We start from the raw sequence: 27137 nt of genomic DNA on the forward strand, positions 1-27137 counted from the left end.
AACCAATCCAGGAAAGGAGCAAACTAGAACTAAGGAGAAATTTCCTGACAGAACAATTGGTCAGTGGAACAACTTGCATCCAGAAGTTGTGAGTGCTATAACACTGAAAGATTTTAAGGAGAGATTGGACAACTATTTGTCTGAAGTGATATAGGGTGTCCTGCTTGAGCAGGAGGTTGAATTAGGAGACCTCCAAGCTCCTTTCTAACTGTTATATGATTATTCCAGAACTTCATATCCTTTTCCAACAAAAACAGTGAATATTGTTTCTGCATTTTTTTCAATAAAGACATGATACAGCACACCTTTTGGATAGTGTTTGTTTAACCAGAATCCTTTTATTTATTAAGAGGACTTAGAGAAAACTGATCATGCTGTGGGTCACAGTACTGCACGATTTGTTCTAAATTGCTGCAAAAGGTTAGAATGTTGGATGACAACAGAGGTGACTCAGTTTAATCCAGGGATAGCCATGTAAACTCACTGATAAGCTTAAATTTATCAGACCAGCCTATTTAGTCTATATGCTTTCTTGAGTTCTTGGGAGGAGGGGAGTGTGCAATATAAATCTTACAGAAAAACAGTTCAACTGACTGCTATACATAGTAATAGTTTTTTTGTAACCTCTGCCCTTACCATTATGCCATCTTCTGAACATGAAGTTGATATTTTAAGAGTCTCGTATCTTTTTACAATTCATGTCTTTTGATCAATCATTGGGTGTGTTTTTTAAATCGAAAAGCACAAATTGTTTCCTGTATGTATGCTTTTTTTTTTGGTAAAGCTTCCTTTTCCTGTTTAGTTATGACTCTATAAAGTTAAAACAGTTGGCTTGGTTCTAACTGTTAATGTGTACTTCTCCTTTGCAAATTGAAACTACATGCTGTAATGCAGTATTTGTACTGGACAAATCATTAGTACTCTGATTTTCTCCAAAAATACATTGAGTAATTTCTGTGATGGCAGCAAGGTAAGATTTTGACAAGCCTGCTAAGAATGAAATACCATTTCTTTGAAGAAGAATACTCTGTATTATGATAAGTAAGAATTCAAATCTGAAATCATCAGCCCAAAAGTAAATTTAGACTTATTTATCATCACAGAGTGATTTTTTTCAGTCTTCAGATGGTTGAAGATTAAATCTTACTTGTTAGTTAATGTGCCTACCTAGTTATCTACCTTTCTCATTTTAATGAATCTTAATGATTTTTTAAAAAAATGTTTTCTTAAACTATCTTTATTATACAATCTGAATTGAATGCCATTCTGTTTAAGTCTATGAAATTATTTTGCCATGTGCTGTTGAACATGTCATGCAAGTTGCATATAGAATTCCTACAAATTTGCAACATTACTAATTCTGAATTCCGATAATCAATTCTAAACAGATTTAACTTGCTATTCTAGTTAATCAAATATATTTACAGAACTATTTCTTTAATGCTACTTTCCATGTCAATGTTTATTTGTGACACTGTGAAAAATAACATCTCTTCCTTAATGTTATATATTTAAAGTCTTTGCTTAAAAAAATCACCACTTCTTTACCATACTGTTAAACAGTGAGCAAAAAGATTATCTGGGTAGATGATAATTATTTGGCCTTTGAGTTATCTAACCTGCAAGGTCTTGAGTTTAGCTCTTTCCTTCTCCTCTCAATAACTGCAGGTCCTCCTTTGATATGTATACAAATGGCATTCCATCTTAGCTACCCCTTTCTTCTAAGCAAGAGGATAGAGATATGTTTATAGGCTTGTAGATATTCCAGCTGGAGTCCCTACATTTCTGATGCTATCTTGGCTATCTCATAATCACTCTAAATGGGAAAATATATAGTGGCTGAGATTACCACAAGGAACCATTTGAAGCAGTGGTGGATTTCAAAAAATTTTGGAACCTACTCTGTGGGTGTTGCCTCCTTTGTGGGAGTGGCTTGCCGACCATGTGACCTGGTGGGACTGGCTTACTGGCCATGTGTTCTCTCTCTCTCTACCCTTCCTTTTGTCTCTCTGTCCCTTTTTTCTTTTTTTCTTTCATCTCTCTCACTCTTTTTCTTTCTTTTTTCTTTCTTTCTTTCTTTCTTTATTTCTTCCTTTCTTTCTTTGTGTGAGTCTGTCTGTCTGTTTGTGTGTGTGTGTGTGTGTGGCTCTTTGCCTTTCTCTCCCTCCCTCTGTGTCGCTCTCTGTGATTCTCTCTCTGTGACTGTCTCTCTCTCTTTGTGTATCTCTCTCCTCCCTCCCTCTGTGTCTGTCTCTCATTCCCTCTATCTCTCTGTGCCTCTGTCTGTCTGTCTGTCTCTATCACACACACACAAATAGACACAGAAACAGACACAAACATACTGTGGTCACCTTGTTGAGTGTTCCAATCACATTTGAAACACTCAACAACTGGCCAGTATTCATGGTTTTTTGCAGCATTCTGCAGACATGGGAGCAAAATATATGGTTAAAAGTACCTAGCAGCGGCGTTCTTCCCTGGGGGGCTCCGCAGAACATCCCAAGACCAATGCCACCACATCTGCCCTCTTTGGGGAAAGGTCCTCTTCAATGTTCCCTCTAATTTTTTTTCAGTGTGTGCGGAAAAGTATAGTGTTTGAGCGGCAGATTTTCATGTCTGAGCACCTGAATTTTTTTCACAGATGTTTCACAGAGCAATTGGCTTGGTTCCGGCCCTTGGATGTGTGTGTCGAAGGGCCTGCCGGTGAATTCGACGGCCGGGGGAGAGGGTGGAGGGACCATAGATGCGGGAGTGGGCCGGAATATTGGGGTCATATTGGGGAGGGGCAGATATGGCGGGAACTTCAGGGCGAGCCATTACCGGAGAAGGAGGGTTCCCTATGTCAGAGGGATCCCTCCTTCCGGCCCTGTGAGTTCCACTCCAAGGCCAGATGGCCCGAGTAGTCAGGCCCCTGGTCTCAGGTTGCTGTTGCTAAATGCCAGGTCTGTGGTTCACAAGGCTCCCCTTGTCCAGGACCTAATTGTAGACGAGGGGGCAGACCTGGCATATATTACTGAAACCTGGCTGAGCCCGGAGGGAGGAGCCCCCCTCACCGAAATGTGCCCAGAGGGTTTTCAGGTGCTTCATCAACCGTGATCCCAGAAAGGGGAGGGGGAGTGGCCATTGTTATCCAACAGTCTTTAGTGCCTCGTAGGATCCCGGCTCCGGAGCTTGTCGGGTGTGAGTCCTTGCTGGTGAAGATGGACCTTGCGGGTCAAGTGGGCTTGTTGTTAACGTACCTGCCTCCCAACAGCGTGACGACAGCCCTCCCCTCGCTCCTCGAGTCAGTAGCTGAGCTGGCAGTTGAGTTCCCCAGACTTATGATACTGGGGGACTTCAATCTGCCTTCGCTTGGTGAACACTCTGATGGAGCGCAGGAGTTCATGGCTTCCATGACAGCCATGGGCTTGACCCAAGTAATCCAGGGTCCGACTCACTCAGCGGGTCACACACTCGACCTCGTATTTCTCTCGGAGCAGTGGAGCTGTGATCTTGGTTTGAGGGGTAGTGAGATCTTGCCCCTGTCATGGTCGGACCACTTCCTACTGAGGCTCGACTTTCGGAGACCAATCCCCCGCTGTAGGGAGGAGGAACTGATTAGGTGGTTCCACCCCAGGCGTCTTATGGATCCTCAGGGTTTCCAGACGGCGCTTGGTGTTATGCCTGATACTCTCGCCCGCAGTCCGGTGGAGACCTTAGTTACTACTTGGAACTCGGCAGCGCCTGAGGCTCTCCACCGGATTGCGCCTTTACGGCCGATCCGCAGCAGTGGATCCAGGAGGGCCCCTTGGTTTACCAAGGACCTCCGGGAGATGAAGTGCCAAAAGAGATGCCTAGAACGCCGCTGGAGGTCCAATAAATCCAAGTCAGACCGAGCACTATTAAAAGCTTGCATCGGAGCATACCTCTCGGCAATATGGACAGCCAAGAACACCTATATTGCCACTCTGATCGCGTCCGCTGAGTCACGCCCTGCCGCCTTGTTTAGGGTGACCCGCTCCCTCCTAAATGGGAGGGTTGCAGATAACCCCCTACAAGGTAGAGCAGAGGAATATGTCCAGTTCCTTGCAGACAAAGTTGCTCGGCTTCGGATGGACCTGGACTCCAATTGCGCAGAGCCAGCCGGGGTACTGGGGGAAGGTCTTGAACGACATCTCTGGACTGACTTTCAACTTGTTGCTCCTGATGAAGTGGACAAGGCCATGGGAGCTGTGAGTGCCGCCACATGTGTACTGGACCCGTGCCCCTCCTGGCTGGTTGCGAACAGCAAGGAGGTGACACGGAGCTGGATCCAGGCGAATGCCTCTCTTCGGGTGAATGCCTCTCTTCGGGAGGGCTTCTTTCCACCAGCATTGAAGACAGTGGTGGTGAGACCCCTCCTGAAGAAGCCATCGCTGGATCCAGCCATTTTGAATAACTACAGTCCAGTCTCCAACCTCCCCTTTATTGGGAAGGTTGTTGAGAAAGTGGTAGCCTCTCGGCTCCGACGGTCCTTGGACGAAGCCAATTATCTGGATTCCTTTCACTGGATTCAGGCCTGGCTACAGCACGGAAACCGCTTTGGTCGCACTGACCAATGATCTCTGGAGAGCCAGGAATGGAGGTCATCCCTCCATCCTAGTGCTTCTTGACCTCTCAGCGGCCTTCGATACCATCGACCATGGTATCCTTCTGCGATGGTTACGAGAGGTGGGGGTGGGAGGCACCCTTCCTACCTCTCGGACAGGTCGCAGTCGGTGTTGGTCAGGGGCAGAGGTCGACCCCTAGGCCCCTGAAATATGGGGTCCCACAGGGTTCGGTCCTATCCCCCCTCCTGTTTAACATCTACATGAAGCCGCTGGGTGAGATCATTCGACGGCACGGGATAAAATACCATCAATATGCGGACGATACCCAGTTGTATCTGTCCGCCCCATGCCAACTCAGTGAAGCGGTTGACGTGATGTGCCAGTGCCTGGTGGCTGTCAGGGTCTGGATGGGGGTTAACAAGCTTGCGCTCAATCCAGACAAGACCGAGTGGCTGTTGTGTTTCCCTCCCAAAAATTTGGTTAGTATTCCATCACTCAGGCTGGGGGGTGAAATTTTACACCCCTCAGACAGGGCTCGCAATTTGGGAGTCCTCCTGGACCCACAGCTGACCTTAGAACATCATTTGTCGGCTGTGACCAGGGGGGCATTTGCCCAGGTTCGCCTGGTGCACCAATTGCGTCTCTACCTGAACCGGGAGGCACTCGCAACAGTCACTCATGTCCTCGTGACCTCAAGACTGGACTACTGCAATGCGCTCTACATGGGGCAGCCCTTGAAGAGCATTCGGAGACTTCAGCTCGTCCAGAATGCAGCCGCGCGAGCGATTGTGGGTGCACCTCGGTACACCCACGTTACACTTATCCTCTGCGAGCTGCACTGGTTAACGATTGGTCTCCGGATACGCTTCAAGGTGCTAGTCGTCACTTATAAAGCCCTTCATGGTATTGGACCTGGGTACTTGAGAGACTGCCTGCTGCCAATTACCTCCCAAAGACCCATTAGATCACACAGGGCTGGCCTCCTCCAGGTTCCGTCTACCAGCCAATGCCATCTGGCTACTACCCGGGAGAGGGCCTTCTCTGTGGCAGCTCCGGCCCTTTGGAATGAACTCCCCGCAGAGATTCGGACCCTCACCTCTCTCCAGGCCTTCCGAAAAGCCATTAAAACCTGGCTGTGTCGGCAGGCCTGGGGTTGATGAGTTCTCTTCCCCTCTCGATTTGTGTGTCTGTTGGTTATTTTTAAATGCTTGTATTTGTAGTTTTTGTGTTTCCCTTGCCCCTTGGGTTTGTGCGCCGCCCTGAGTCCCGCTGGGAATAGGGGGGCATATAAATAAAATGAAACCTAAACCTAAACCAATTGATTTATAGGATCTGAATTGGAATGGAGAAAAATAGTTTTGTGCATGAGTGTGTGTGTGTGTGTGTGTGTTTGAGTGAGCGAGGGATCCGGTAAGGGAACTGTGCCTATTTAGAAAAGAAGGTAAATTATTGCAAACATGATCAGTCAAAGATAAGTATGGGGACAGGTTGGGCGGTAGAGAGAAAGTGATAAAAGAGTAGGAGGGAGGAAAAGAGGAAGAAAAAAGAGGAAAGAGAGACAGAAAGAGACAGAGAAGGAGAGAGAAAGTGACAGAAGAGTGGGAAAGAAGGAGAGAGAAAGAGAGACAAAGAGAAAGGATGAGACAGAAAGAGACAAAGAGGAGAGAGAAGGAGAGAAAAAGTGACAGAAGAATGGAAAAGAGACAAAGAGAAGAGAGACAAAGAGAAAGAGGATGAGAGAGACAGAGAGAGAAGAGAGGAAGAGGAAAGAGGAAGAGAGAACATCTCATTTCAACCCTGAGGTGCTGTCAGCTTCTGCTTTGCTGTTGCTTCAGCTGCCATTGAAACGGGGAGGGAGGGCATATTATTTGGGTGGGGTTACTTATTGTGCTGGAGGAAGATTCTGGAGATCTTTGGATGGACGTACTACGCATGCGTGGATGTTTCCCGCCTGGGTTAACGGCACCGACATTCCATCTTCGTGATGTCTTTTGAAGTTATCTCACACCTGACACTTGAAGGACTTATGATTGGACTAGGCCTATGATGCCAGGGGGGAGTGGAATGGGCTATTCTATATATCAACTGCTTTCGCGCCTAATTAACCAGACTTTGCTATGCAACCGCTCTTTAGCCATTTTTAATTAGTAAAAGTACATTTGATTTTCTACAAATGAAATCTCGTGGTCTTCTTTCCTAATTATTAAATGGAGAGGTGCTGACAGGTGCAAATATTCTCTTTGATTGGTAATTTTATTTGTCCATTTACTATCCAATACTCTCATTCCTCCTTAAGTTCATCAAGAATTTCCTTCTTTTTATTGAATTTATCACAATACCTTGAGAACAACTTTTTCAGCATAGCTTTACAGCTATTTAAAATATATAGAAATTTAGGTCATGTTTTCAGAACATTAGTCTACTATTTATAAGTCACTAAGTCAAAGAAACAGAATTCAGAAAGTTGGCTTCCCTTTTTGTAATTGCCTATTGCCTGCTTAACTTTTTACCTACATTTTTGATAACTGATATTCACTGTTGACCCAAGAAGCCCATCGTAGAAAGAAACCCTCCATATGAACTTTGTTTGGTTTCCATGGAATGAAGTTGGTCTTTTTCTCAACCATATAGTAGCATATTCTTTCTAAGGAGGATATAATCAAGATAGTCCATAATTGCCTACCAATCTAACAGTATAGCAATTGACAATCTCTTTATATTTCAACTCTAACTCTTTCAGTCTTAAAGGTTTGGTGAGGAGAAATCCAAAAATTCTTTTAAAGAGGGAAAAAATGCTTGCACAATTGCATCCATGGAGACATGTATATATTATGCACGACACACAGAGAAACAAACTTAACAAAGTGCTAAGTCTGCCCACCAACTAACTCGAGGGAGGGAGGGAGGGAGGGAGGGAGGGGGAGAGAGAGAGAGAGAGAGAGAATCCCTCCTTCCTTCAGCCCAACACTCTTGCTGGCATCCCGGCCAGATGAGAGGGACTGCAGAGGGTCTCCTAGAGTCTAGGGCAGTGAGTCATTCGATGGGAAAGTTGCCTCTTGGAAGGAATGACCTGGATTGGCTTCCGCTTTTGATCTGCCGCCCAAAGACTGAACGGAGAAGCAAAGAGGCAGGAGAGACGAGCAGGAGAGATGAACCGGGAGCCAATCCGGGTCATTCCTTCCAAGAGGCAACTTTCCATCGAATGACTCGCTGCCCTAGACTCGAGGAGACCCTCTGCAGTCCCTCTCATCTGGCCGGGATGCCAGCGAGAGTGTTGGGCTGAAGGAAGGAGAGATTCTCTCTCCCTCCCTCCCTCCCTCCCTCCCTCTCTGGCAAATCTGAGCAGCCGCTGCTGGGAGCCCATCCCATGCCTTCTCCCAACACCCACACCCCTTCTCTGAGCTACTTACTTTCTGCCTTGTGGATCTAGAACTGATTGCTGTCTCCAGGCTGGCTCTCCTCTCCTATTATGGTGGAAGGCGTCTCACGAAAACCACTGCGCGGCAGTTGGAAACTGCTGCACGGTGTTTTGTTGCCACAGCTTAGAGGGAACAGTGGTCTTCTTCAGAAGGATGAGGCCCCGCTGGTCCCCCTCACGTTCCTCATGTTCCAGCCATGGCCCCATGCTGTGGAGCAACTCCAAAGCCCATCTGTGACCCCCGTGGAAAACATATGTGCACACAAACAGCCTGCATAATTACAGGCCCAGAGAGTGAAGCCTCTACACAAACCCGGGCGAATGAGAACAAGTTCTGAAGGCTTCAGGATGAGGGACGGAATCTTTGCTGCGGGCCAGTAAAACTTCGTCCATCAGAGGCAGCAGGACCAAAGCCCCTCTCCCAACTGGCCCTTCCTCCCTCTGAGGGCAAGGGACCCGGCTGCCCTGCTGCCTCTGGCATCCTTCCAAGAGTCTCCACTCTCCAGGGCTGTAATTGTGCAGGCTGTGCGTGCGTGCTTATGTTTACAACGGGGGTGATGGATGGGCTCCAGAATCGCTTCATGCCTTGGAAAACATAGGTGCGCGCAGGCAGCGGGGCAGCTGGGACAAGGGAGTGCAACCCGCGCAGCTTGTTCAAACAGCAAAAGAAGAGAAAAGAGAGGAGTTTGGCTGTTTGAAAAGCCCCGCTTGGAACTCCTCTCCTGTTCCTTCTTTTGTTGTCTGTACATGCAGTGCGAGTTGCACTCCCTTGTATTTCATAGCCACCTCGTTTCCAATTGGGGTGGGGATCCATGGAGAGGGATGGAAAAAAACGATTTCTTCCCTCTCCCCCAATTGGAAATGAGGTGGCGGTGAAAGAAAAGGGAGCACAACCCGCACGGCTTGTTCAAACAGCAAAAGAAAGGGACAGGAGAGGAGTTCGGCTGTTTGAAAAGCCTCGCTTGGAACTTCCCTCCTGTTCCTTCTTTTGCTGTTTCTACATGCCGAGCTGGTCGCACTGCCTTGTCTTTCATAGCACCTCATTTCCAATTGGGAAGGAGATCCATGGAGAGGGACAAAAAAGATCAATCCCCCCCCCACATTGGAAATGAGGCGGCTTGAAAGACAAGGGAGCGCGACCCGGCTATGAAAGACAAAGCAGCACCACCAAAGGACCTTCCCGCAATTGCTTTTCTGAGCCGGGTATATAGGGCCAGGGGTGGGGCAGGCGTTCCGGAACTTACTTCCGGGTTCGTTGACCAACCGGTCTGCGAGGACCGGCAAGGATCAGCAGCAACCCACCCCTGATTTGAAGTGACTCTTCCCAGAACTCAATGAAGTTATTGAGGTAGAATTTGAACCTTGATTCATCCATACTGCAAAGGGAAAGGAAGAAATCAAGACATCATCTTGATCCTGTTTTCCATTCCGTTCTACTCTGTCTCCACAATATAAATATACATTTAGAATTAAATGTTCCAGTTACAAAAGAGACACAGACAGTATAGCAAAGCAAAGAGCTTTACTTCTCATATTCCTTGAAATAACAATAAATGTTTGTAAGTTTGTTCACTTTGGGGAACGAACAATGAGGTATCTACCACTGTGACTACCTGGTTTTCCCTTGTACATAGTTAAGTCTAGAATAAACACTGATGTTGAGAATTGGAAGAAAGAATTCCACTCTTTGGAACATTCCTCTATAAGATTTTGAATCAACTGTTAGTTTTTCATGGACTGAATTTGCGTCATGATTGATTTATTGATTATGAACCAACAAGTTGATGTGAATTCTTACAGGATACTAAGTTGAATTTACCTAAAAGCATCTGCCCCCAACCTGGCTCTTCAGGTCTTCCAATGGTGCACCTCTTAATACTGTAATTGAGTCCATCCATATTGATGCTGGTTATTCTCATCTTTTCTTCTTTTTCCAGCATAATATACATCTCCAAATTTCTTGCTGGTTCCCTTAGTGCTCATAGGCCAGTGATGGTTAATGTTTTTGGTGCCAAGTGCCCAAAACGTAAGCCCAAAACCCCAAAATGAAATGCGAGTGCCCCCCATGCATGCACCCCTGTGCATGTGCCCTGTGCATTCCCCCTGCACATGCACGTGTGTCCTCCGTTCATGGCCCACTCCTCTGTGGCCCGTTTTGGCTTCCAGGTTGGTGCAGGAGGCCTTCCAGGTCCAAAACGAGATTCGGGGTGTCCCCTGCATGTGCCCTCGTGCATGCACAGCAGAGACCCAAAGACTGGCTGGCTGGCGGGAGGCGCACATGCATGCACAGTGGAACTGGGCTAGGGCGGCGGCTGGTATGCTTGCAGAGAGGGCTCTGTGTGCCATCTGTGTCACGTGTGCCATAGGTTCGCAATCACAGTGATAGGCGATTCTTAAAAGGCAGAAGCTGCCTATCACTTCAGTATCTTCTTTGTTAGTTGTGTAGACTGGTTGCATTATCTGTTATCATAAGTGAGTTTTTATTTTTGGTCCCAATTTATCATTGTGCTCTTGACTTTTGTTACAAGAGCTTTGTAATCATTTGCATTTTCAGCTATTGGAGCTATCAGTGTAGTGCAGGTGGTTGATGATTTTCTTCAGTTTTTAAAACCCTTCTCAGGTTCCTTCAATCTTGCTCCCTTAATATATTTTCCACATGTAAGTTGAATAAATAATAGGAGCGTATACAACTTTGTCTCATTCCTTTGCCAGCCTGGACCCAATCTATTTTGCCACATTCTGTCTGCACTGTGACTTCCTGTCATGTTTATAGGTTTTGCATGGGAAGGAAACCCCCCACCCACACCAAAAAATTGTCTTTGAAAAGTACCTTTGGGACAACCATGACCTGGATGATTGAGAATCTCCATAGACATTGTGCAAACTATCATGCAATATCCTTAATTTCACAGATACGCAAAATAAAACCCAGGGGCATCTGATACAGATTGGAGCCCTAAATAATGTTTCATATTCTTCCACCTTTTCTAAAGAGGTGACATCTTTAGAAAAGGTAGAAGAACATGAAACATTATTTCAGATGCATGCTGGATAATTGACAAAACCAAAGAATACCAAGAGGAAGCCAGTATGGACTTCGTTGATTTCAGGAAGACATCTGATTGTGTCAATTATGTCAAAATATGAAATGTGCTCAGAAAAATAGGAATTCTCATCCAAGAAGCTTCTCCAGTTCTGATTGAATGGTGGGGAATAGAAGTATTCCACACTATTCTATTCCTTACCATTCTATTCCCTATCATTCTTCTATTCCCCACCATTCATTCAGTCACAACTGAAGAAGCTTCTTGGATGAGAAGTGAAATGTTTTTAAGGAAAAGAAACCAAGAAAGTCCAGTTGCCTTTCTTTAGTATTGATGTGTATGTTGTCCTCTTCCAATCTGTTGGCCACTGTAACATTCTCCAGATTTTCTAGCATAGGTTGATTACAAGTAATCCTCTACTTAGGACCACAGTTGCTACCAGAATTTCCATTGCTAAGGAAGGTAGCTGTTAAGTGAGTCTGTATCTGATTTTACGACCTTTCTGCCACAGTTGTTAAGCGAATCACTGTAATTGTTATGTAAATCACTCGATTGTTACCTCCCTGCGACCAATTAGATCGCACAGATTAGGCCTCCTCCGAGTTCCATCTGCCAGTCAGTGTCGAGCCTTTTCAGTAGTAGCTCCGACCCTTTGGAACGATCTCCCCATGGAGATTCATACCCTCACCACCGTCCAGACCTTCTGCACAGCCCTTAAGACCTGGCTAGCCCGTCAGGCCTGGGGATAAAGATAATATGTCCCCACCCCAATGATGAATGAATGTTGTTTACTATTTTACTTTTATGTATTGTTTTGCGTCTATTGTCTTGTACCCTCCCTTCCTTATTTTATGTAAGCCGCCCTGAGTCCCCTCAGGGAAAAGGGCGGCCTATAAATTCTAATAAAATGAAAAAAAAAATGAAAAAAAAATGAATCCAGTTTCCCACATGAACTTTGCTTGTCAGAAGCTTGCTGGGAAGATGATGAACACATGAATGATGTGAAAACTATTGTAAATTCATGCTGGTTGCCAAGTGCCCATATTTTGATCCTCTGACCATGGGGACGTTTTGATGGCCGTAAGTGTGAGGACTGGTAATAAGTCATTTTTTCAGTCCCATTGTGGTTTTGAATGGTTGCTGAGTCTTCTTTTATTTTTCCCATAAAATTTCTATCAGTGTTACATCAGCTTCTTTAACCTTCTGACTTGGTAATGATCAGATCTAACTTTCATCTTCCAGCATTAGAGATTCCTGTAAATAGGGATTATCTTCTAAAATAATTCAGCATCCCTGCCATATACAATTTCAGTACTGTATATTCCTACCACATTTGAATCTTCTTTGAATCAGTTACTATCAGTCCAGTGATTTTCTTTAGCATATCAGTTTGAGCTTAAAAAATAAAGTTAAATTTATTTTGAAGTGTAAACGGTCTTGAAAGGCAGTATAAAATACATTTTGATTCATTGCGCATCTATGTCAATAACCTTTGGATTTCTACATTATAATGCTGAGTATGGCTTCAAGTAATACTTCAAGTGTTTTGAGGTCCTATTTTGCAGATTTTTCAGATTTATTGAGGAAGTTGGCTATTGAATATGTAATGTATTTACTCATAATGTTTTTAAAAAGAAGAAAATCACTTTGGCCTTTTGTTTTGAATCATGTACTGATACATCTTTTGTCTCTTTCATCATGCAATTTCCTAATATGTACTTGGTTCTGATGTGAAATCTATTGTAGTGATAGTTCAAATTCCTCAATAACTCAAAAGTATCTTCTATACATTTTCAAATCCACTGTCACTTTAGAAACAGTTTGGTGTTAAGTAGCTGTGTGTAACAGAAAGGTTGCTGAAAGCTGTTCTCTGAATTGGTTTACTGGTAAGGTCCATCTCAAAATATTGAAATATGAGAATTTAAACTTTCAAAAGCTATTTGCAAAACAATCTATATTTACACACATGTTATGTACCATTTTAGGACAGTAGAATTAAACCTTTCATTTAGCACCTTATAGATATTTCCAGGCACAAAGTGAAGTGTTTCAAAGAGTGTGAGTTTTTAAAATTGTCTAACTATATTTTCAAAAATTAGAGCATGCAAACAGAGTTAACAATTGAACTTGAAGAAAAACTATACAGTACATATGCATTATGTCAAGTCAAAGCAATTATTTGGGCCAAATAACATTTAATATAATAATACAATAGCAGAGTTGGAAGGGACCTTGGAGGTCTTCTAGTCCAACCCCCTGCCTAGGCAGGAAACCTTATACCGTTTCAGACAGATGGCTATCCAACATCTTCTTAAAGACTTTCAGTGTTGGAGCATTCACAACTTCTGGAGGCAAGCTGTTCCACTGATTAATTGTTCTGTCAGGAAATTTCTCCTCAGTTCTAAGTTGCTTCTCTCCTTGATTAGTTTCCACCCATTGCTTCTTGTTCTACCCTCAGGTGCCTTGGAGAATAGTTTGATTCCCTCTTCTTTGTGGCAACCCCTGAGATATTGGAGTACTGCTATCATGTCTCCCCTAGTCCTTCTTTCTATTAACTAGACATACCCAGTTCCTGCAACCGTTCTTCATATGTTTTAGTCTCCAGTCCCCTAACCATCTTTGTTGCTCTTCTCTGCACTCTTTCCAGAGTCTCCATATCTTTTCTACATCGTGGCAACCAGAACTGAATGCAGTATTCCAAGTGTGGCCTTACCAAGGCATTATAAAGTGGTATTAACACTTCACGTGATCTTGATTCAATCCCTCTATTTACGCAGCCTAGAACTGTGTTGGCTTTTTTGGCAGCTGCTGCACACTACTGGTTCATATTTAAATGGTTGTCCACTAGGACTCCAAGATCCCTTTCACAGTTACTACTGTTGAACAAGGTACCACCTATATTGTACCTTTGCATTTCGTTTTTCTTGCCTAAATGTAGAACCTTGCTCTTTTCACCATTGAATTTCATTTTATTAGATAGTGCCAAGATCCTTCTGTATCTTTAGCCTATCTTCTGGAGTGTGGCTATTCCTGCCATTTGGTAGCTTCTTATAAAGTTTTGTTCAAGTCAAGCTTGACTTGTGGTGATTTCATGTCCACATAGCTTTCTTGTCAGCTACACAGATATAGTTTGCCTTACATCTTGTGTTTTGTCTTGTTTTTGACCTCTTGGTTAGCCCGGGTATTACTAGGAAATCCCATTCAGGTTCTAAATAGGCTGAACACCATCCATTTACTTGGGCAAGTGGCATTAAAAGGCAGATTACCTCTGATATGTGAAGTTATTTTAAAGTTCCATTACTTTGCTCTGTGATTAATTTTTTTCAATTCAACCAATCTTGCTTTACATTAATCTTACATTATCATATATTTTCCTAAAATTTGCCATAACTAATTTTATTTTAATTAACTGTTTAATATATTATCTCTTCAGAGTAAGTGGATTGCAGCAACAGGCATGCGGCTTCTTACCTCTATCACACTAGGTAACATAGGTCAGTCGTACATCCTGTATAATCTCAGGTTTTTTTTTTTCTTAAACAGCCATACTAAATGAAGTTTACATTAGCTTTAGCCAAATCATTCTAGTAAAGTCAGAACTATAGGTTTGTGATTTCCTGTTGGCTTGCGGGGGTCGGGGGTGGGGGGTGGGGTGGGGATATTACTGCCTTCACATGCATTAGTTAAAAAAAAACCTGGTTAACCAACAGGAATTAGATCTGCTTATTGTCAGCTATAGTAAAGAAAAAACTCATTTTTTCCCATAGCTTCCCCAGCTGTAGAATGCACTGCTGAAGTTCTGTGTGACTGGTGTGATCTATTTTGCTTATAAGCAGGTATTGTGGTCCAGCTGTGTTTGGACTAATATTACAGATACGTAATTTGGAACTTGTCTGTTGACATAGGTTAGAGAGAACTAGAATGATAAATTGTCTCATCCTCTTCAATACCAATATCTGCTTGCATATTGTTTAATGTGATTTTTTTTTCTTGGCTTTCATTCTTTTTTTTTCTGCTTGAAGAAAAAACATGAAATTATATGTCTATTCAGGACTGTTTCCCAGGAGGCTTTGATGAATGAGACATTACAGAAAACTTTGAGAATCCTGTTGGTCTTCTGGGACAGATTTTTTTGTTTCTCTGGAGCAGTGTTTCTCAACCTTAGCAACTTTAAGATGTGTGGATTTCAACACATAGAATTCACCAGCCAATATGCTGGCTTAGGAATTGTGGGAGTTGAAGTCCACAAATCTTCAAGTTAAAAGGTTCAGGGAACACTGCTTTGGAGTATGGTGGAGCAGGGGGAATGATGAGGGATATTGGAAAGCCAGTTTGTTGTGACGGTTAAAGGTGCTGTCTTAGAAACCAGGAGACGAGAGTTCCAGTTCTGCCATAAGCATGAGAAAGCCAGCTGGATGACTTTAGTTCAGTCGCTCTTCTCAACCAAATCCATCCCATGTAGCTGTTTTTGTGAGGAAATTAAAAGGATGAAGAAGAGAATTATGGATATTTGGTGCCTTGGTTTACTTATTCAGTAACAAAGGTGGGTTAAAAAATCTAATGAACAAAATAAATAAAACACCCTTGGTAGTGGTGATGGTAATATAGACATATGTGCACAACTTGTGAGCTCTCAAAATAACATGAAGATGCCTCCACCATACCAGGTCTCTTGATCTTGTATAAGAAAAACAAATATACAAGTTACTGAGATATTAAAAAAAACAAGACTTATTTAACAAAAGGAAAATAAGAAAAAACTATTAAGTCTCTAAATAACAAAATCAGAACAGTGGAATCTAACAGCGTAAGGAAATAATTCTAAAAATTATTCTTCTTTGTATACGTCAGGAGCTAAGTTGGAGATAATTGCAGTTCATTTATTCAGTTAATAGTGGAGCAGCTTGTCATTGTGGGGGAGGGGCTATTATTTCAGTCCTTCCCTTGGATGGCTTTATGTTTTTTTGGGATGCCTGTTTCTACTTTTCAGAATCTCTTTCAGTTATTTGCATTAAAAAAATTTTTTAAGGACATCCACTTCCTGATCATCTAAGCTCAAAACTTGCTATATTTCAAGCATTCCAGAAAGGCTGAATGCACAGTCTTAAAGCTCTTTCTCAAATTTCAGATATATTGGAAAATTTTATTTGACTGCAAATGCTGACAGCAACACATTAGAGCAGAGGTGGGCTGCTACCAGCTCAGACCGGTTCAGGTGAACCGGTCGTTCCAGGCCCACCCACCCACTCCGATGCTATCCCGTCCTATACATCTCACTCTCTGTCTCGCTCGCCCCGCCCTCACAGCCCAGCTCATTTCCACATCTAGCACGCTCTAATCACCGCGGCTGCCCGAGAAATCTGTTTTCGAAGCTACGCACTCACATTTTCAGTTTGCTAGGCGAACCGGTTGTTAAATTATGTGAAGCCCACCCCTGTATCAGAGGAGGCTGCACTGTTATCATATAAACTTAACTAACCTTTGCTTCACAGAAGCAAATGGAAGAAAAAGGTTTAATGTCATTGTAGAAGAACTTTGTAAGGCTTGAGAGAATATGAAGATACAGAAAGGTCTTTCAGCCTTCTAGCACTATGTATGAGAAAGACCCTGTTTTCCTCATGTAGTTAATGTAAAAAGTTGCTTCACATTGTTAACTGTTTTAACTTTAATTAATTTCTTTACTGCCTGGTCAGAATTCTTCTGTACAGTCTTGAGCAGAGAATACTTTTTACAGTCATGGAACTATCACAATGTTATTTATATCCTATGGTAACTGAACCAAAGTTTTGCATGCCACAGTGATATACTGAATTACAAACTTGGGCAAAATACTTTTGTGTTTTGGTGTTATAATTTGGTCTAAAATGATGAGGGTTGGGGTGCAATCTACCAGGAACATCTTTTGCTCAAAATGAATGAGAATTATGATGCTGTGACTCATTTCCTGCCAGATGTGAAAGCAGATCTATAGCTGCTACACAAACCATCAGCCCCAGCTCTTCCTCCTTCTCCCCTTTGTGTGGCATCACATTATTTTGGTACACAATTTCATTGCCTTTCTTCAAATTCACTGGGACTTAGGAAAATCATTGCTGAATGATATTACATCATTTTATACAAACCCCCAGACATCTCAAAGCAGCAATACAGGGCAGCTTTTTTGCAGCAATCTTACCATCTACCGTAATGTCTCATTCAGTCCCCAAAGAAATTAGACTGGGTAAGATTGATTGTGCTTAAAGTGCCATGTGTTTCTAAAAACTGTCACTTACTTAAAACAAAAATTGTAATCCCAGCAGTCATCATTAATCATGCAATGTAGTACAAAATATATATTGTTAAATGTCTGTATTTTGGATCGTTTCCAGAAGAATCCTTCACTGTTTCCTTTTTCTACACCAAGATGATTCTTGCCAAGTTTGTGATTTAGGAGAAATATGTTCTAAGTACTTGGTTGGCTTCTTCCTGAGAATTACACATACCCATAAGACCTTTAGTTGTTCAAAAGTTGGAATCTGGCTGCTTGGTATACTACTGTGTTTCCAAAAGAAAATAACGGGGCCTTATTTTCTTTTGATTCCCCCAAATAAGCATTTGGCCCTATTTTCAGGGAGGTATTATTATTTTTGAGGTGCAGGAGGCGGCAAGCATGGTTACTTCATGGCTATTGCTTATGTTACAATATTTTGGGGGAGGACTTATTTTTGGTGGAGTGCTTATTTAGCGCATGCACTCAAGAGTCCAATTGGGCTTATTATCTGGGGAGGTCTTATTTTGGGGAAAACAGGGTAGAAACCAGAAATCCAGTAATTAGAATAGAAAGCTCACAACTGCAAACATAAGCTTCAAGAATATAATTCCTTCTAAGCATCACAGAATTTTTTTTGCCATTAATACAAATGTACATGAACTAAAAAAAATGGAGATATTTTCCTATCACTTTTGATAGCTCTATCTACTTTGTGAATTCTGGGGGATTGATACCCAACACATTTAGATAGGACCAACTTGGATGGCAAGTATTGATTAGTATTGACACCATGATAGGAGTCTTTGTCAAGAGATTATATGATCAGGATTTTTAAAAGGAGAGAAAGGAGTCGTCGTGTGTGAGGACCTTTTTCCATTATTCAGCATGAAGAAAAACTTTCCTTTATCTGCCACTATTGAGCCTAGTAGTAGGAAATGCAATATACAGGCATGCATAGCTCTCTGACCCTTTTCTTTTTGGAAAAGCTTCCAATGTAGACTTGAACTAGGATATCATCAGTCATTGCTCAACACTTTGACTTCTGTACTACACTGGCTTTTCTATAGCATTAGAGCAGGGGTGTCAAACTCAATTTCACTGAGAGCCACATCAGAATTGTGTTTGACCTTGGGGATGAGGTGGGCATGTCCAGGGTAGGCATGGCCAGCTTGTCCTCACTCGTGTCAGGGACGTTTGTTGGGGCCCAGTCACTCTGCCAGCGAAAACAGACTCCAGAGCCCCATTTTTAGTTGTGATGGCATCCTGCTGCCCTCTGCCAGTGAAAATGGAGCTCATGGAGGCTATACATGCCACCCCTGAGCTCCATTTTCACTGCTAGTGGGCAGCAGGAGGCCATTGCAGCTGATAATAGAGCCTGGGAGGGCCACAAGCAGCCCTCCTGAGCTCCATTTTCACTGACCGAGGCACTGCGGGCTGGTCCTTTGCTGTTTCTAGGGCAGCCCAGTGAGCCAGATCTAAGCATCCCATGGGTCGGATGTGGCTCCCGGGCCTTGAGTTTGACACCCCTGCATCAGAGTGTGGCAGATAATAAAAATATCATTTCCCCCAGTATGCAAAGAAATATTTGCCAGGATAATGTTCTGAATTTTTCTTATTGATATGGGTGTTTATGGTGTTGTATGGAATATGATTTGTTCAAAAGGTAATTTAATTTGAGAATACTCACGATGTAATTTATGAAGTAAAATATACTTCACATTGAAATTCACAATCATGCTCTTGACATACAGTAATTGATGGTATGACATATATTGATAGAAGGACTGTCATAATTTCACGATATAATCCTACCATCTATTGTGAGCTTTTAAATAAATATTAGCATAAATATTAGCGTGAGAGTGGGAGCTCCTGAAGCAGTGTAGAAACAGGCTTTTAGACTTTTATCATGAGAATTTAGCAGAGGAGAAATTGAAATGTAAAAAGGCATTCTAGTGTTGTGAGTCTGGTAACAACTTGTATATACAGTCTTGCTGGGTTGAGTTATAAAAGAAAAACAAGAGGTTTTTTAAATCTGAAATTAGAACCCAGCAGTACGTAATGACATGGCTTATCCATTATAAACTCCACATTTGTAGCACTATAAGAACATAAGTGTCATCTTAAACACCAGTGACCCATCAGGATGGCATTCTGTGCCCACATTGCCAAACCAGATGCTTTCCCGATGCCCTGTGATGTTAACCGGAGAGTGATAATCTTTTCTTGCTATTTGAATATAGCAGTCAATATTTAAGGGAGTGGTAAACAGCTCTTTAGACTACTAGCCCCTGATAGCCAAATCTTCCAGGCCCTTTTAAAAATATTCTAAATTGGTAGCCATCACTGCAATTGTACAATGAAATTATACATTGTTTAATGATATATATTCGTGTGTGTGTATGTGCGCGTGCGCGCACTAATGTTTCTTTTGGGTAGGGGGGCTTTTCATTCTCTATAATATACTCTTTTAGATATGCAGACAATATTCCAATATAGTCACTATGATTTAGCTAAGGGGATTGCAATAGCTTTATTTTAAAATCTCCAAATTTTGTTTCCTCCCGGTTACATTCTAAGTTGATATTTTCTTGACTTATTTACCATGACTCAAGGATACTTTCCCCGATCAGCTGCTCCCAACTGCCAGCAACTTTCAACCCATTCATTAATGTATGAAGTTTGAATTTTTTTCTGCTGATGTACATTACTCTGCGTGGAACCACATTTGACATCTGGCACTCATTCATTCCTATAGTTTGAATAAATATTTTTGGAGCTCTTCGTTGTATATTTTATTTTCCTCTTGTGATAAATTTTTGTAGTGTTGGCCAATTTGGCTACCTTTGTGCTCAAATGTAGTAACAAAACAAATAAAAATGTTCTGGCCCCAATGTTCAAGTCTCTCCCGTATACATTGCAGAGCATTAATTGTAGTTTTGCTAGATTAGCTGTTCCAGATCTCCTACCAACAACTCCACTAGATTAAATTGGAATTCTAGTCACACTTTTATATTGATCAACATTTAATTTTCTATTTTTAGAATTATTTTATGATTGCATTCTTCTATCCTAGAATGCAATCTCTATGTCAAATACAGTATAAGAGGACTATAACTTAAAGTGCTTTTAATCTTAACTGTAGCACTTTTCATTGTTTTTTTTAAAAACATTCTTAGCCTAAAAAGTAGATTAGGAAGAAAGTTATAGAACAAGAAAAGGAAAAAAATAGTTGTCCTTTTATTTCTCTGCTTAGAATTACTGTTAGTAGTTTGCTTAACAAGTATTCACTATTGCTATTTAAGGCACTGACGTCAGTAGTGTAGTACAAGAAATATCTTATTTCACATAAAAAGTCTTTTTTCATTTAAAAAAACAAAACAAAATGAAGTTTCTATATAGAAGATTGGCTAAGAATTGTTTTGGTTGGTTTTTATGTCTATGAGGTGTGATAATTTAAATTGTTAAATTACTTTTTTTATATGTATATAATTAAATGAGGTTAAATTTCTTTGATTTAGCTGGCAGCAATTTAAAAAAATGCTTTTCATACAATTTGTGTGATGGATGTACACAAACTGGTATTTGTGCAATAGGACTTTCTGTACTTTTCTTCATTTGCACCGTAGCTCCAAAATTTCTTTGGTGATCTTTGGGAACTGGAAGGGCAAAAACAATCTAGTTTGCCATTCCATTTGTTCTACTGGCAGGTGAAGTCAAATTCTTAAATCCTATAAAGAGAAGTTCTGCGGTGAACAGTCTTCTTAACACTTCCCTTGGAACTCATAATGTTTAAGTAAGGATGAATGGCTTGTAAGAAAATGGAGGTTGATCAAGTCCTGGACTTCAGATAAACCTATGAAACAGAGTTTTTTTCTACATGAGAGTTCTCTAAAGAAACTACAAGCAGTAGGCAAGATCATTTTTCCCCTCTGATAGCACAAACCACTACAACTAGGCCAGCATTATAGAAATCTCTGAAGGCATGGAATTGGGTAGAGATCCTATTCTAGCATATAGTATGTATTTTGTATGCATACAGTCATTTTTAAATACTTTGTCTTACAGACTAGAGAGAATGTGTGAATCAGTCCTTTCATTTTCATGTGCTCATAAGTCTGCTTCATACACATTTGTTTTAGTCATCATTGGAAAAACAAAAATGAATTTGCATTTAAACCTGAAAATATTTATTTTCCACTGACAGTGTATTCTTCTATGCATTTTATCCAAAACGTAAAATGTAGAGACTACAAGATAATGTTCAGATTTCCATTGGTGAAGTTTGAATTGAATCATTTCATTTAAAACGCAAATGTCTTAACATTCTGAAGCACTGCTAGTTCAGATTATAAAATGTATCACAGATCTTGTGCTTGTCTTTGATTTACTGTTTATTCTTATTGATTTATTTTTCAGTGAACAGAGTATATGCCAAGCCCGGGCATCAGTTATGGTTTATGACGATACCAGTAAGAAATGGGTGCCAATAAAGCCTGGACAACAGGGCTTCAGCCGAATCAACATCTATCACAACACGGCCTGCAACACATTTAGAGTAGTTGGAGTTAAACTTCAAGATCAACAAGTGAGTCTTTTTCCAGCCTTTCAACCATACAGGTTCTAAAATAGAATTCAAAGAACAGTGGTTGTTCTGTGTCTTAGAAAAAAGTATATTAGTGTGTGAATGTATATATAAACTTTTTTTATTTTAAGAGTACATTCTTTCCTCTGTGGTTGAAATACATAATTTATGCTGAGCAAAGGACACCTTATGCTGAAGTGGAGGCTGTTGCTCCATTTAACACAGAACTGTCCCAAGTGATTGCAATAAATTCTCCAGGGTTTCAGATAATTCCAGCATTACCATGAGATGCCAGCTTTTATATGTAGGATATTGTATAAATAAAGCATGTTGTATGTCCCAAGCTTTATACTCTCCCCTCCGATTTGCTTGAATGACTTATTTATACATATTGTTCTACTTCAAACCCCACGAGACAGCTTGTTTTAGAAGAAAACTCTTGTTAACATAATAATCTTCTATAGTTATCATTTGCTCTTTGAACCCTATCACCTTAATGGTTTTCAAAAGGCAAGCAAGTTGAAGCTCTCCACATCTTCATAAACAAGATGTTTCAATGAACTCGCAGGGTGTTTAGACCTGGCCTCTGGGCCCCCCCCACACACACACGCCCCGTGAGGTCAAACACAACCCTGACGTGGCCCTCTATGAAATTAAGTTTGACACCCCATATCTAATAGATGCCTGCTGTGTAGGAATTAAAAAGTTAAAAGCTCAAATTGGCTGGAAACCTATTGGCTTATCAGTAGTCTAACTTCAATAATGTGGAACCTACCAAACTGGTGTGGGGTTTTTTTGCAGAAATAAATTGGGCTACTTCTGTTTCAATTTCTGAGTCGTTCAAGGGCAGCTCCGTTTTAAAGTATTGCAGTAATCTAAACACGAAGTGGGAATGAATCAAAGTTATATGGGCTTTCTGTTTCCAAAAGGATTGTGTTTGGCTCATCAGTCAAATTGGAAGATCTCTTAGCTAGTCTTTACGTAATGCTCAAGCCTCATTGCCTCTTTGAATTTTTTTAGGCAGTCTACAAGAGTATTGTAATTGATGGTATGAAATGCTGCTTAAATGTACAATAGGACCAGGAGGTGTACAGTCCAGTTATATATACTTTGACATAGATGATTCCACTAGAGTAAGCAATGTTGTTTCTCTTCAAGGCCTGCATAATGATTGAAATGTATCTAGATGACCCATTTCTGTTAGGATTTTCTGTAGATGAATCCCTGTCATCTTCTCTAAAAAAAAAAAAAAGATTGGGCAGAAGTTCTGTAATATAGCTGGATGGAAATACGCCTCCTTTACAGTAAATGGTTTCTCTCTTTCCATCAGAGTGGTATCACCTACCTTCTAGATCCTGCTGAATGCATTCTACTTAGGAAGCCAGTATTGGCATAAATCCAATCATGCTACAGAGGATTGTTTTCAGTTTCTTGATCTCTACAAGCTCAAAGGGATCTGAGATAATCTTGTTAGACATTACCCTCGTCACCTCATAAGATTCTGTCCAATTGGTGTCTATTTTCAATTAATGTAAATCATTTTATCTCAAAGAATCCCATAAAATTATTATGGTCAGCAGAGAAATTAGCTTCTTTAACCAGGGCTACTATGTGATATGAGTCTGGAGACGTAGGAAAAGGAGTGGGGGAAAAACACATTCCACTCCTTTTATGCCACTAAATACTCATACAATGGGCACTCACTGATTGTCTTCTGCCAACATTACTATCTCTCTCTCTTTGGCTGCTTCATTTCTTGAAGCTTTGCAGAAAGGGAGGCCTTCAATCTGCAACTTGGGAAACCCTGCTTGTATTCAATTATGTTTAATGTCCTTGTTGAATCCAGAAAACAATTACTTGAAGGCTGGAAAAATTCCTAGGTGCCCCCAGGGAATCTCTTGGATTTATTAGGTGCCTGGGGAAGTGGGGCAGGCCATTTTAACCATCCCACTGCCCTCACAGAGGCCAGGCAAGGCGCCAATGTGCATAATTGATTGGACTGTAGCAAGAGGACTCATGGCAGTGCCCCCTACTTTCAGATTACATTGCTGATACATCCTTGCAGAATGTACATTATTTCCAAACTGTATCTGATTTAGGCATTTGGATCTGAAGAGGAAGCAGACCTAGATTGAAAAGAGCAACATTTATGATATGGGGAAGGGGGATTAGGAGTCTGAGCTGTGAGGACAGGGCAAAACAAAGAGTTGTAAAGACTCTGGAGTCTCACTATTGGTGACTCTAGCAGTCACGGTTGAGATAAGCCCTAGTTCAGTTATAAATATTAGCTTTACGGGTGGGGGGGGGAGTTCAAGCTATAATCCCTAGGATCTGCAGTTAAAAGGATCAGATAACAGGTGTTGAGAAAGATTTCTTCATATTTGAGCTCATAGGAGAACAGACAATACTGGGCTAAATGAAAAGATAGAGCAATCTGATGCAATATATCTTTTAATATTTATTTTCTGGAAATATATTTGGGGGGGAGGGAAATCAAAATTTATTTCAAAAAGAAAATAAACTCTTACATAAAGAGAAAAACAAGTTATATAACACCTGAGTATAATAATGGTAAGATGATACATGGATTTATGTGTATTTTTTTCTGCTAATTATTAGAATTATCTGCTGATTCATTATTATCTTAGTAGGTTGTTGTGCTGCCTTTTAGACTATTTGTACTTCTGATGCAGCTAATTTTAACCCATTTATAAAACTAGATAATAAAATTATGCACTATTTATAGTAGTAAAAACATTGTATGAAAATATGGCATCAGATTAAAGCATATGTTTTTTAGTGACTGCTCATTTCTTCTATTTCAATTTCAGGTAGTGATTAATTATTCAATTGTGAAAGGATTGAAGTACAATCAGGCAACGCCAACATTCCACCAGTGGCGTGACGCACGGCAGGTTTATGGACTGAACTTTGCTAGTAAAGAAGAGGCAACCACATTTTCAAATGCAATGCTATTTGCCCTAAATATCATGAACTCTCAGCAAGATGGAGGTAAGACAAATAATTATGATTATCAGGTCCACCATCACCACCTCTGTTAGCAAATTGTAGTCTGATATATAGTAGTACAGATATTAGAATCAGGATACATGGCTCATGCAGAGTGCAATATCTGCCCATTTTTGAAAGCAGATGAAGGCAAAAACCTTGGTATTTTTAAAATGTACATTTTTCTGTTAAATTGTAAGAGAACACTACTGCTAGCAATAGTGCATGCTACTAGCTGTCTCTGCCCCATGGGGTGGGGGTGGGGGATATGGATGCTCATAAAACAAATAATCCAAACACTTTTCATAGCTGAAATTTTACTGTTTCCATTATTATGAAGAAATGTGATACTTTTCTTTTTCTTGTTTTAATCCACCTGTGCAAGATCTATGTGAGACATGAGTTTGCCATGTGATGTTCAGCTTTGCCTTGTCAACCCCATTAGTTAGACCAGACTATGAAATTAATTCCACAGGTTGTTTACAACTACTTTTCTTGAGATTGACTGTAACAGTAGAATCTTGTGCTGCAGATTGTGCTATAGCTCTTCTTCCTTCTTATAATTTAATAAATCAGAAGGGTGTTTGTCTGAGTCACGTCCATTCTGGAATTAAAAAGAATATTTTGGCCCTTTTTACTAGGCTAGAATTTCTGCATATCCCCAAGAAGATCATCTTCCTTACTCTCTGTATGTTTTTATCCGAAAAGAAATGTGAACATAAGATGTGGTTGACCAAGGTGTTTACTTGTTGCTTTTCACATGCATTCAAGATTTCTCTTCCCATGCCCTATAGCTTAATAGTTAAGTTAGAATAAATCTTAGCAATTTATTCTATTTTTTTCAAAAGCTAAATGCAATGGATACCCTTGCTACTAGGCACATTTTTAGCAAATGCATGAAATGAACAAAAATATGTAAAAATATCAGTGTGTAGAGCTTTTCCCATTTATTTGGTTATCACTAAGTCAACATGATTGAGTCTTCTCAAAGATGAAGAAATGTCCATATGTATTTCCTAAACTCAGATTATTATTTTATCCTATTTTGAACATTCGCTTTCTTCATAAATCAAACTCAGTACTTTATGTTGAGGTGTTTGTGGGATTTACTTCACATAGATCATCTTGAATGTTTGGCAGTAAATTGCTTATTACACCCAGACACCCACCTGTATGACTACCATGAATCTGAATTAATTTGGCAGCATAAAATGTAATTAATTGATTAATTGGTCTGCTCAGGGGTGTAGGATGAAAAAAGGGGAAATTAACACTGTATCTGCTGTCACCTGGTTCCATTTGTTTTAGATGTCACAGAATATTTTTGGAGCAGGGTGTTTTTGGGAGATAATTGAGTACCTGGGGATAGTGCTGGCCATTTTTTTTAACCATTAGTATTATCTTCATCAGTTTTATTTTATTTTTGTTTAGATTCCCTAAGGAAATACTCTCAGTCTTTAATGAATAAGTATCTTGAACCATTAAATCAAATACTTATGCTAATTTAATCAATCCATCCCAGCATTTCTCTGCTGGACAATTCCATTGAATTTCTTATTAGTCTATACTAGAAGAAGCACAAAGTCCATAGTAAAACCTTTGGGAAAGACTTTTTTTTAAATGTCATTTGGAGGGCATTAAAATCCTGAGCTTTTTTCCTTGCTCTTCAGTTCTATTCATGTGACAGCATAGCTGTTAAAATAGAAGCTAAGCACAAGCCTTGTGACATCAACTGTCTCATCAATAAAGATGAGTCCTCTTTATATAAAGATGGCATTGGTATTGCAGCTTTAACATAAACTAAGTTTTTTTTTCCTACTGCGCTGACACACTTTCCCAGACAGTAAATACAGATAGTCCTCAACATATAGCAGTTCATTTACTGACCATTCAAAGTTACAGCAGCACTGAAAAGGTGACTTATGACCGTTTTCCACACCTACAAATGTTGCAGCATCCCCATAGTCACATGATCAAAATTTAGACACTTGGCAACTGACTCTTATGATAGTTGCAGTGTCCTGGGGTCATGTGATCACCTTTTGCAACCTTCTGACAAGCAAAGTCAGTGGGGAAGACAAACTCACTATTAATTTAACAACTGCAATGATTCACTTAACAATTGTGGCAAGAAAGATTGTAAAAAAAATAACGTAACTGTTTCACTTAGCAATAGAAATTTTGGGCTCAATTGCCTAGTAAGTTGGGGATCACCTGTATTGATCCTTTATAGTTGGATTTAGATTACTTTTCTCTGTTGCAT

The 27137-nt window shown here is 40.8% G+C and overlaps 1 protein-coding gene across 3 annotated transcripts in view; it reads left to right on the top strand.

Moving 5' to 3' along the window:
- Positions 1 to 837: 837 nt before the first annotated feature.
- The window catches only part of EVL (Enah/Vasp-like), an 85887-nt gene continuing 59587 nt past the window's right edge, over positions 838 to 27137 (top strand). For all 3 annotated transcript variants that reach the window (XM_032237302.1, XM_032237310.1, XM_032237318.1), the window contains exons 1-3: positions 838 to 970; positions 21700 to 21868; positions 24697 to 24877. In XM_032237302.1, coding sequence (XP_032093193.1) covers positions 960 to 970; positions 21700 to 21868; positions 24697 to 24877 — 361 coding nt within the window. In that variant the 5' untranslated portion in view covers positions 838 to 959. The remainder of the gene's footprint in view (positions 971 to 21699; positions 21869 to 24696; positions 24878 to 27137) is intronic.

The sequence above is a fragment of the Thamnophis elegans genome, chromosome 1 (assembly GCF_009769535.1).
Source record: "Thamnophis elegans isolate rThaEle1 chromosome 1, rThaEle1.pri, whole genome shotgun sequence".
Classification (NCBI taxonomy): domain Eukaryota; kingdom Metazoa; phylum Chordata; class Lepidosauria; order Squamata; family Colubridae; genus Thamnophis; species Thamnophis elegans.